Genomic DNA, 12,747 nt, shown 5'->3' with positions numbered 1-12,747 from the left:
AATACTAAGGCCAAAGATTCTAGGATTCCAGTAAAATCTTTAGAAGTTCAATGTGGCACATGGGTCGTGCGTGCATGTGCTAGAGTGTGCACATACCATCTATGAAGCCAGAAGAAGTCAGCTTTTTACGATGAGTACGAGCATAATCCTGTAGGTTAGGTGCACTTGAAGAACCCCCGAGCACTGAGGTGCTAAACAGGCCCGCACAGTGAGACCCTGATGGGAGTTAGAGAAAATACATACAACAACCAGGTGTTCGTCCATTCACATTGGGGATGCATGCAGCATGCAAGCACATGGCTCTTACCACACAAAAGGCAGCTTTTGGCAGTGCCTTGGACAGGTTCACAATATGCTTGTAATGTCAGAGTGGGACTTGTAGGCTGAAACTATCGTAATTTATTGTGCTTCTACTCATGAACAGCACACTCTGTTATATATGCAAAGAGAGGACTGGCTTTAACAAAATGAGTTCTTGTCCTGTTTTCACTTTTGGTAAAAAAAAATTACCAGTTAGCATCAATGTAAACAAAACAACAAAACAACAAAACAAAATGCAGATGATGATGATAATGATTGATAATGATAATGATTGATGATGATGATGATGTGAAAGTTGTGTCTTTGAATACCTGTATTCCTGAAACAAATATAAACTGGAAAAATGCTGCTCATTGCTTTCATCCAAATGAACCTTTGAGATGACAGGCTGCTATGAAGTACTCATGCAGTTCCACAGACTTAGTATGTGGAAATAATTCTAACTCCAACAAAATCTTGAACGAATTGGAAATACTCTATTCAGATTTCAGCTATCATTACTAACAATGTTACAAATTGAAAAAACCCAAAAGTTTCATCAAGTTTAACCTGACTTCCTTTACTGAGAAGACTTTTGCACAGCTCCATGCAAGTGACAGTACTTTGTTACAACTCATGCATTCTTGCCATTAGAATGGGAATTTAAAGAAATCACTGACAGCCACAGATAAAAATATAAAAATAACTTTTGCAATCATCAACCATTAATGAAACTTACATACAACAATGAACAAAATGGGAAAAAAGTTGCAAGCTTTTTCCTTCACATTTTACTACTAGTTGAAAGGAGAAGCAATTTTTCACTGAGAACTTATCTTTTACATTTTAGATAAGTAACAGCAGATGTTTTTTGAAAACCAGCAATACTTCCTTTCATAACTTATAAGAGTCCAGTGAGGGGGAAACATTACTAGCACATGTGACCAATCAGCCAAAATAAATTGGTGCCTGGTCTGTGGCAAAAGCCTTTCACACCAAATATAATACCTTAATCTACATGGAAATACATCAACTTCTACAAGTCATATTGTGTCACACAACAGAATATTCATTTAACTTTAGCAAACACATAATAAAATCCAGGACTTCAGTAAACAAGAGCACCTGATTGTATGCATTTTGCTATGGGAAAAATATAATGGGAAGAAAAGTATCACAGAAAGATTAGACATTCAAAAAACACATATCTTTGCAAATAAAGGAAAAGCTACTTCTAAGTTTATGCATCTAGGTGATACAGTTATTTATACTTATTATTTCCCATGAAAAGACACACAGAAAAAAAAGCAATATTGATTTACAGCAGTGCATGATTTCATTTTTTTTTTTTTGCATGTGAGTCATATGTATGCCTGTTTTAATAAAGAAATAGAAAAGCACCACTTGAATTAAGAGAATTTTAAAGAAGCCTTTGAATTATAGCATGATTTATACTAATGCTGAAAAGAAGAAATTAATTTTAGGAGAGGAGTATGTGCAAAACCCCTGATATAATCAAGAAACTTTATGTTTGTTCCCCATGCCCCATCACTCAGAAAAATGTCTTCACTTTCATCAATTGCCCACAATAGGAAACAGAAATTTTAAAGAAAGTGTTTTAACTGTTTCCAGAGCAGGCCATTTTAATGCAAAATATTCTTGCAAAATCCAAAAGCTTAAGCAGAAACTACATTATCTTAAAAATCTACTTTATGTTAAAAAACAATCCCGTGTACCTGTTGTGAGCAGTACAAAATCAGTAGTACAAAGGGTCTCAAACAGTTTGCTCTTTTCAGTTATAACTTATTTTAAAACTTTTTTGCAAAAAGAATTGTCCAGTCCATAGGCAGACTCTCAGCATAAGTTATTGATAACATGTACTATTGGGTCCTGTCAACAAAAAAGCTATTCAAACAATATACAACTATAAAGATCAGCAGGCAGATGAAAAGCTGATAACATCAAACAAAATTTCAACTGTAGGCACATACCTAGACCACTCTGCTTTTGTTCCAGAATAGTTCTTGGTGTTCGTAAGTTACTATTGCTTTCTGATAGGACCTGAATGTAAGAAACAGAAAAATAAGGGAAAGTAGAACAACAGCATGAAACATCCATTTAACTTGATACAGCAGCCTGCTTCAGACAGACAGGTGTTAATAAGCTGTATGATAAGTGTTAGTAAAAATATGTAAAGGAAACATGAGAGATCATGCAATATCCCCTTCTGAAGGGAGTCCATTTCACATATGAGTTCCTTGCAATGAAGTGGTGCAAAGCAAGCATTCAGAATGAGAAAGGACACAGACCAAGACTGATATGAGAACAAATATTTGAGACATTTTATTTCATTTTACCAAATGCACTTTCCTAAACTGCGCCTGTATTGAAAAAAGGAGGGGAGGGAAGGAAAGACAGACAAGCTATTGAGGACACCATATGATCACTGACCATGCACAGGCTCAATCAGTATCATCTTCAGATGCTCACAGCCTTTGCTGATATAAACTTTTCCAATGTATATAATTTTGGAATTTTCTACAATAAATTATGAAGATTTTCAAACTAAAAGGATATGGTTACAGAACACCATCCATTGTCCTACATGTAAACAATATCTTGACATTCTGAATAGCTTTAGATCTTCACTAGTACTTCCAAAACATTTACTGTTTCTTTTTTCCCCTGCTTTTCCCTCACCCCCCACTACAAGGAGCAATCTTCAAAATATTGTATGAGTCAATGGATGATGTACTGTGTTGGGAGTTTCAGACACCTCCGGATATAGATGGCAAGAATTATTAGTGCTGGAGTTTTTTCCCTGCAACAGTTAATACCAGGCCACTGAAAATATGATATATGCAAAACAAGTTTTGAATAGCAACATGAAGTACCAAATAAATTATTTTAAATTGAATCAGTTGCAATTATTTTAAAATTTTTTAAATTTACCTACCACCCAATTAAGCAATGCTGGTTTTAAAGTCTTAAAGGACAACTAAACCAACGCATAATTCTCTTTCATTAGGCAGTATACTAAGTCTTTTTTACTGTGGTAACATTTGCAATTCCTATAAAGAAACCAAATGTTTATGAAAGCGTGTAACACATTCAGTGGAGAAACATGCACTTCATCTTTTTCCCCCAAACATTCTTGGCACGTAATTTTAAAAAGTGGAAGGTATTGCTTGAAACATAATCCGTAACAAGGGATTAGATGTCCTTAAAGACAGTTGTTGCTTGGAATGCATAAAATGTTTAATGAAGTAAAGTTTAAAAACCTGTTGCCATGAGCCAAAAATACTGGATGTGAAAGCCAGTGATTTAGGGGAGACAGGGGAAGAAGTGATTTGTTCCCCTGATCTGCGTCTTCGACGCCCAGTACCCACACCACTGGTGTAATGCAGCCAGGTACCAATACACTCTGGGCTAGACACACTCAGGGGGCTCTCTTCCTGGAAGTGAGAAAGGGGGCAAAAAACAGCAAAGCATGCAAAGTTAGATTCAACAGAGCCAAATGAACAGAAAAGAAAAAAACCCAATCTGCTTGCACCCTTTTACATACTACCTTTAAAACTATTAAACAGCAATAGAAAAGAGTAATAATCCAACATTAGAAAGTTATCAGTTTCATTTTTATCTCTTCATCCAACGATACCTTTTACTACAACACTTCAATCAAATTTCTAGTAGACTAATATTAGATAAGAGAGAAAACATTTGTTATCAATAATTAATAATTTTAAGAATTTTTCATATGTTGGAAACAGAACTTCTGTTACCCTTGACATACTGTTTAATAGTTTTTCTCCTCCTAAGTACATTAAACTTTCCTATTTATTACTTAATAGTTTCCATTTCTAGTCTATAAGCTTATCCGAATGCTTATTTTTAATTTTTAAAATTTCCTTTGACACTTTACAGCTGACTCACTGATAGTAGCACCAAATTGACTGGTAGTAGTTTTCCAAACTTAAAAATGTCCTAAAAGTTATCTGATACTGGGCACCTTATCAGGACTTCAAGGGAGTGTCAGTCTAAGCACCCCTCCATATCTACATCATTACATATCATTAGCAATAACATTCTTTGTAATACAGTTTGCTTCCCAATGTCAATGAGCTTTATATTCTTGGTTTACCACTATAACTCAGCTTTTTTTTCTTTTCATGACTCAGTCACAGTTGCATTCCTTCTGTAAATACTGCTGACTAAAACCCAGATTAAAATTTACATATTATCTCACACCTGACAGTGCCCTTTCAAATTAACGGATATAGGTGAAAACAGAATTACCTTACAGGAGGAANAAAAAAAAAAAAGAAAAAAGTTCAAGGCAGTTGCAGTTTAAGTTGCAGTGACTTTTTAAAATTGCTCCAAAATACTGTTTAGTTTAAATATTCCAAATACTAGTTTTGCAGATTTCAGTAGGCCAGATGGAACTTCCTACTTTACTTATAAGAAAAATATGTTTTAAAGTGTATGTTTTCTCTAAATTAGCTGTTTCTTTTCAGCAAAAAAGCAAGCTCTAAATGCTGAAACACATCCCATTTTAACATATATTATCTGCACAGTCAAAATTTGGCAATTTGTCCTTCTGATATCTTGTGAAAGTTAACTTCCATATAATTTATGAAAATGGTTGAAAGGTGAAGTTATAGACTATTAAGCTGTGCATAAGTGAACTCATAGCTAGGAGGGGAGTTTGCATGATCATTGCAAAAACAGATTTTAAAAATCAAAAATATTGATGTTGTGAGCATTTGTTTATGAAAAAACTTTGAAATAGAAAATGTAAGACATTAACATTTATTATGTCTGTTAATTTATGGAAGTCATGTGAAGTTATACAGATATCCTTACAGAAGGGAATCATGCATCCTTTTCTCTCCATACTGCCAATAACCAAGTGATTTCCAAATCTGTAATACTTTTACTGCATACAGACAACTCATTCTCAACACAAACATAAAAGAAAAAGCTTTTGGTGTGAATCTTCATTTCTGATGGTTTTAAGCAACTGAAAATGAGGCAATAAGAAGCTGTTAGTCTGCTTCTAGCATTAATATCACAGAAGTGATTCTATGCACCATCTGAATTCCCACTCAACCATCCCAATGGTATCAGTGATACAGCTGTGCATCCCCCCACCTCTGTGACATTAAGCCATATCTGTGCAGCACACCTAGATGTCATGGCTTTCAAGACAGCAAACTAGATTGTTCAAGATGTTACCAACAGAATTCATGAAACAAACACCAGCCACTTAAAAAGAAGCTTCCACTTAATCTTTCTTACCTTCAAAAGCTTGACAAGTGGAGTCACTTTCACTCCACATGAAAGCAAATACAGCAGAAGATGGCTCACGTCCTGCACCTCCCCATCCACCCTAATCCCTCTGCTCCCTTTCAGCACAATCACCCTGAAAGTTTGCTCAATTCCCAGTAGTAGCTCTCTTGTAAGGATGAATAGAAAAGCAATGTATGTTAGTTTGTAGATGTAGGTTTAGACTGAAAGAGTCTTCATTTTCAAATATCAACTTTTCTAGAATGGCTTAGAAAAAAAGGAAGTAAGTCTTATCACAGAATAGTAATACTTATAAAAAAATATATCCCTTCAGAGAAATTATTGCCATGGAGGATTTCCCACTGAGTAAGGGCAAACCTTCTGTGAGACCTATCATACTAGTTCTGTATAATCAAAAGCAGAATTACATTTGGTTTTGTTTTCTTAAAAGCAAGCAAAAATTAATGTCCTTGACAGAAATGATCTGGAACACAAACACTTACTTCAACAGAACCAATCTTCCTGGATCTTGGAAGGGGTGACTTTCTGTGTATGTGAATTGGGTCTGATACCATTGGCTTGAACATCATTATTGATCGATCGGTTTCATCTCGTTTAGGAGCGTGTACCTCCTCATCACTATCATTTCTATGAGAGGTTTTCTTTGAGCCTTCATTCTACAGAAAATATATAATTCATTATCAATTTGTCTGCACACCTTCTAGTAGACAGAAGTGGCTCTTAAGTAAATATTCTGCAAAAACACAAAACAAGCTGATTTTAAAAATACAAGATGTAAATCACATATTACTGAAGAAACTGTTCTAGACTTTAATAATCTATATAATGATCTGTTTCTTCTTTGTTCTTCTATTTAGAAGAATTCCAGCCAAGCTTTGCTCTCATTCCATTCTCAGAAAGCAATCATAACTCCACTTATCTGAACATATATCTTGGAAAATATCAATCCTTCCTCAAGAATATGTATTCATAAACATGCCAAACTACTTTCTTAAATGTGTCTTCCAGTTCCCAGAATATTATTCATGTGACACTCTGATGTTGATATCACTTAAGAGTATTTTGTATTTATAGTAAAAATTCTGGCAAAGATTTAGAACATCCAAATTATCTGTGTCTTTCACCTCAGTGCCCATTCAAAATAGAAAATACTGGGACTTATCTTTACTGCATATTTTTCTACCAAAAGAAAAACCCACACTTGTATTTTTTACATAACCATTTTAAAGTGTTTGTTTTAGGTACACCCATATCCAAAAAACCTAAGTTTTGCTTTACAGAAAGGCATAATTGTTACCTCTCTGGAGGCAGGTCTGTATCCATATCCAGATGGTAAATTTTTATCTTCCTCACAGCCTTTAGCTCCTGGACTGAAATGCAGCTCTACATGAAAACGTTCTTCTGAAGAAAGTTCCTGAAGTAAAATAACAGGTTTGTACTTTAAAAAACAGCTCAGCACTACTAATTTCTGAAGATATTTTATCCATTTTTAAATACCTTGTTTGGATCCTCATAGAGCATGATAACAATCTGTGTCATGTAATTGAGTTCATTGACCACATTTAAGTAATCCATAGCTCGTTTCCATTGTTCATCTTTTGACTCCTTATGGAGAAAAAAAAATCAACAAGTAAAACTCAGCTATTTTCTTTAAAAAGACTGATGATTTCATTTTTCCCCCATTTACACAGATTTTCATAGTAAAAGTGCAAAGCTCATCATAGTAAAGGAAAATGCACAGGTACAACGAAAAAAACTAATTATGAACCTCCATGAGTGACTTAAAATTGCTTATCAAATGACTGAAAAGTGAAGAGCAAACTTTTCATAGGTTATTTCAGTGTGTCTTTCATGTTTTTTTGCCAATGGTGATATGTAGACAGAAGCACTGTTTTCACTGTTTCTCCTGAAGAGAACTGCTATCATTGCAATAAATTCATTTCAGCTAGTATATTGTGAAAAATGTTTTTAGATATCACACTAACAGAGATATCAGCCAAACAGAGTAAACGAAGCTTTCTAGTATACAGAGGAGGTACAACTGTCACATCCCAAACTACTTAAATGAATAGTCACCTTTTTCATGCTGTAGGAAAGAAACCATTTAGTAATCCACCGTAAAGAAAAATTAAGAGTTTATCAGACTTAAAATTGGAGTGTTTTGTTGTAGCATGTCACAGAGGTTTATAAATGCTTTTGCCATCACTGAGTTTAGTCATCCATTACCAGAAGCAAGTATGTCAATACGACAATTTGAAAAGTAGTGTATAAGTCAAATGGTATCTTACAAGCAGATAGGTTTGTGGTGCTGCATATATCTACTCCAAGAGCTCAGGTTAAGTAATTTCTGATTCTGGAGACCTCATCCTTTTCAGTAGCAAAGACTAGCAGATGGAGAACAATGCACCACCTTTGTAGTATTCTATAACAGTATAGGAAAGTAAGAAAATTCACTGTACAGGAGGAACTTTGTACTCTATGAGCAGTCTTGAAATTAGGTAGGGATGTCTTGACAATATGTCAATGGTCAAAAATAGCAAGCTAGTGCAAAAGGAAATTCAGGAGAACACTGAATCATAACTTGAGAATAAAAGTTGGAAGAATTATTGGTGACAACAGAAGACGAAAAAGAATATCTGGCCTTTCCACATCTATTTGTGATTCTAACATATACAGCCAATGGAACACAGCATTACTTTGATGGAAATTAGCATGCTAATTAATGTGCAATTTGCAATATGCTTCTGCATAAGTAATAGAAAATAAAGTATTTGAAAAAATGTGATAAATTTCAAAGACACTTAACATTTCAATTGATACAGTCAGAGGAAGATTCAGGTTCCTCTCAAAATATCAGGGCTTCAACAGAGAAACTTACATCACATAAGGCACCGTAACGAAGGGTGGATAACAGAGAGTGGACGTGACTCTCACTGGTGAAATACAGCCGAGTACGAACGTGGCGTTCTGGGGACATAACACCCCTGGAGTAGCTTAAAAAAAAGAAGAAATAAATAAATTATACTTTCTAATTTCTATATTTCTAATTATACTTTCTATATTTCTAAAAAGATATTTCAAATTTGAAAACTACAGAATAGCTCTAATTTTTATGGTAATTAATGTAACCATGTAAAAAAGTAACTGGCTTACAGAGGGTGAAGCTTATTTACAGTGTCATCATCTTGAGTTCTCTGAAGGTCAGAACGAATTTTTCTGACTAGAGGAGTGCAGTAACCTTTGGCAATCTCCAACTTCTCAGCTTTAGAAATACCATATTCCTGTGTAAAAACAAATTGACTTTTAAAATTCAGTTAAAGATTAATATACCTTCTAATTCAAAGCTTCTATATTAAAGCAAATTAGTAATCTAATAGTTTGCTCTGGCTATAAGCAATTTTTAAAACACTTTTACTACATGTGATTAGTGATGCTTCAACTAATAAGCAACTTGCCTTTTTGCTGTTTGACTTGATACAGACAAAAAGTTTTTCCTTCATTAGTTAAACCGAAGAAGTGGATTTACCTTCTGGTATGATAAAGATTTTTTTCTTAACCATAACATCTATGGAGTCATTCTGCCTTCTTGTCACCATCTCCATCTTCTATCCTGGCCCCAAAATGTTGTGGTTTTTTATTTCTTTTTTTTCCCCTTTTCTTTTAACAGTCACTAAAGAGATGTATTTGATATGTCTGCCTTAGTTTGGAGTAAGCCACCCCAGAGAAGAGCTTCCATTTATGTCAAATAATAACACAAATGGTATTTATGTACAACTGGGAAATTACTGGTGATATTAGATGTTGTAATATCATCAGTATCTAAAAGTATGTTCTTACAGGAGCTTCATACTCTGCGCTGCACATGGTATGAAAGTTAGAATGAATCTTCTTGTTACCCTAGAGAGCAACACAAGCACTCTTCCTTTGTATTATGTAGGCTATCAACAGTTTTCTTTGTTCTTCTTCCTTCAGTGTGTGTCCTCATTTTTACCTGCTCTTTTCTAACTTTCTGTTCAAAATTTCAGCTTAACAGACCCACGCACAACAATGCATTCTAAGCATCGCTACTATTTTTTTCTTCGACGTCAAGGAGTTTGAGAGACAGGGAGAGGAAGAACTTCCTTCAGCTGCATACAATATGGGTAAACACCTCTGTAACAACACTGTTCTGTATTCTGTAACTGCAGGGATGCTTGGGGAAAGCTTTAGTCTGTTCTGTCCTGTTGCCACAAATCAATTTCATGACCTGCCACCTCCAAGATTTTAAAGCTAAACGAAGTTTAACAGCCCACAGAGCATGTAAGTTTAACTTGTCCACTTCTGGCCTGAAATTCTATGAAATTTAATGTCTACATTCACATCATGGAGTCTTAGCATTTTGAAAAAGCAGAAAGGTCTTTTTAAATTAAAATTGTTTAAAATTAGTTAAATTGCATAGATTAGGATTAACACTGTCATTTGGAAAGAGCCCAAAAATGAAATTTCTATAAGCTGGAGAAAAGAAATTAAAAGCAATTTAAGGAAATATAGTTATTCACAAAGGCAACTGTTAAATCTATGATGAATGGTGAAGATGAACCATTTTATTTTAACACACTCCTGTAAAGGAAGGAGGCATGTTCACACTCTACATCTCTAGAAAAATTCACCCTGAACACAGCTTAAATAATTCTGAATCAAATTTTTCTGAAAAAATCCCAGTCAGTTTGCTACTGTAAAATAAGAGATAATGTTAAAAGCTTCTATTATTGCAAAATGTGGGAGCTTCAAAAGAAAATGCAAAGTAGACATTTTCACAAAAATTTTAAAATGCATTTATTTTACACTTGCTTCTATTTAATAACTGAAAATACTTACCTGAGGAATCACAATGTCAGCTAAAGCCTTTGAAAGCCTATATAACTCCATTGTGTTTTCTAATTTTAAGGATCCATTGTGTTGTACATCGTATTTTATACAGTCATAAATATCAGGAATTTTGCTAATATCATATCTTCCATTTTTTGTTTTGAAGTCTTTTTCCAACTTGGCCCACCTGCGCAACATCAGTTCTAGAGTTTCACTGTGGTACAGCTGAATATCTGGATAGACATGTAACTCTTATAAGTAATTAAGGCCATTCAAGTAACAAAAGGACATTTTAATTACATAGTCGCAACAACTGAATTACAGAGGGATTAAAATAAGTTACTATTAAGAAGAAAGGACAGAAGGCATAAAATTATTTTAATGCTGAAAGCATCACAATTACATAGCTCCATTATGATAGTAAAACACATTGCAGCAGAAATGCACCACTTGCCCTTAAATATAAGATGTACCTATATAAATTAGCTTTAGTACCATCAATTTTTCCTACTACTTTTGTTGTATGCTGAGTTTCAAATAATTAAGACAAGAATTTCTGCAAACATTGGAATTTCTTAACACCAAAGAGCACCTGCAATACAAGCACATGTTCCTCACACTTTTTACTTCAAAACTATGCATATGAAATCAGATGTGAAAATACTTAATCCATTATTCGTTGACCAATGTTCTGCTAAAAGTGAGTTTAGTGAAGAAGTTACATTACAATTTTCTTTCATGTATGTTAACTAGAGAAACTAAATACAAGTACAAAAATGTTTCAGTACCTGCAGACTTTGGGTCTTCCATTCTCTGCCTGATCTGAGAAGTCAAACTCTGTATCAAGTAATAGACCTTGTCACATGTCTTTACTGGATTTTTAATAATCTGCATTGATTTTATCAGTGAGATGCTTCCAGATGGTGTGAGCTGCAATTTGAGATAAACACAAAATTAACTGAACAGACTAGATTTGAAAGACCTGGTGAGATAAGATGGAACATGCCAAAGATACCAAGTACTAGAGACAAAGAACTCAAGCAGGTTGCTATGAATATTTTTAATAATTTATCAACTATCTATTACCTTTGAGGCATTAAGAAAATACATCAAAATGTAGTACCATTTACTAGAGATTCAAAGGTAATAAGAAATTCATAGAGCAATTAATTCTATACAGTAAATGTGAATATCTACAAGAATTCATAAAGCTATTTCTTTTATTCCAAGACAGGAAAATTGGGAAAATGTTTAAAATTTTGTATATACTTAGCAAGCTTCCATATCTTCCTTTCAAGTAACTTCTGTATTCAAAAGCTTACAAAAGTAAATTCTGTTAGAAATGTTGTCATTAAGCTACATGCCTCACAAATATTTTTTGCTCTATAGGAACCAGATTTGCAAGAGTAACTGGTACCTTAAAATAAGTTTGCCTGTTCCTGGCATAGGTTTTTGTTTCTACAGGACTGCAGGACACAGACACAAAAAGAAAGCCTTTAAAAGCACATATAGGAACAACATATGAGGTGTTCTTCAGAACGGAATAAATTATAGAAATGGTAAAAGCTAAAAATGATCACCATCAAGGTGAGTGTCACTAAAACAATACAGTCAATGTATATGTGAGGCTTAGCTTCATTTTTTTCAGAAAAGTCTGCAGAATTCAAAGTGACCAATGATATGAAACAGTAATTTATACATAAAACACACACTTATTTGCACTTTCCTCAGTTTCCTGCAATGGATAGAGTAATTTGCATGTGAAAAACTTCTGCTCTCTACCTAACACTAAACAGTTTCTATCTCCCTATTATGATGTAAATTAAGAAACTGATTACTTTTACATAACAGGGAGGAAGGCACAGGAATAAACCCCATACAGTTTTCCCAAATCACAAGTAAATTTAAAAACCTCCACAAATAAATGAACCCCCCAAGTTTTTATTGCTTTATAATCCCAAAGGTCAGTAACTCAGTGATTGAAGAGCACTCTATTAGTTCTAGCTAATTTCAAACCTTATTATATCTATATAACAAACATCAATAAATCCCTGCATTTTCCAATTACTGTTTCCAATTACACTCCACTGCTAGGAGTGGTTTGTGTGATATTTTATATATTTAAATGAATCCACACAGGGTATATACATGCAGAGTATATTATTCTTAATTAATTTGCTCCCAATACTTTTTCAAAAGTAGCAGTTTAAGCTTAAACCTCATTTGAGGACTTGTATTTAGTTGTTACACAAGACAGAGTATGAGCAATTGAAAGAGAAATCAGTTTCTTAA

The 12,747-nt window shown here is 34.0% G+C and overlaps 1 protein-coding gene across 20 annotated transcripts in view; it reads right to left on the bottom strand.

Annotated features, from left to right (window-relative positions):
- Positions 1-12,747, bottom strand: part of PPIP5K2 (diphosphoinositol pentakisphosphate kinase 2) — a 49,222-nt gene that overhangs the window by 8,176 nt on the left and 28,299 nt on the right. For 9 of the 20 annotated variants that reach the window (XR_005955428.1, XR_005955429.1, XM_041471111.1 and 6 more), the window contains exons 18-27: positions 11,244-11,385; positions 10,465-10,688; positions 8,761-8,888; positions 8,486-8,600; positions 7,105-7,212; positions 6,905-7,021; positions 6,090-6,263; positions 3,582-3,755; positions 2,292-2,361; positions 97-216 (exon numbers count right to left, since the gene is read on the bottom strand). Coding sequence is in view for 11 of the 20 variants with exons in the window: in XM_041471111.1 (XP_041327045.1) it covers positions 97-216; positions 2,292-2,361; positions 3,582-3,755; positions 6,090-6,263; positions 6,905-7,021; positions 7,105-7,212; positions 8,486-8,600; positions 8,761-8,888; positions 10,465-10,688; positions 11,244-11,385 (1,372 nt within the window). In the remaining 9 variants the exon portion in view is untranslated. Of the gene's footprint in view, positions 1-96; positions 217-307; positions 490-2,291; positions 2,362-3,581; positions 3,756-6,089; positions 6,264-6,904; positions 7,022-7,104; positions 7,213-8,485; positions 8,601-8,760; positions 8,889-10,464; positions 10,689-11,243; positions 11,386-12,747 lie in introns of those variants that run through there. The other 11 variants (XR_005955430.1, XR_005955431.1, XM_041471117.1 and 8 more) reach the window with 9 other exon arrangements.

Source organism: Pyrgilauda ruficollis, unplaced genomic scaffold (genome assembly GCF_017590135.1).
Source record: "Pyrgilauda ruficollis isolate IOZ18807 unplaced genomic scaffold, ASM1759013v1 scaffold257, whole genome shotgun sequence".
Classification (NCBI taxonomy): Eukaryota; Metazoa; Chordata; class Aves; order Passeriformes; family Passeridae; genus Pyrgilauda; species Pyrgilauda ruficollis.
This window is presented reverse-complemented; position numbering and strand designations above follow the sequence as displayed.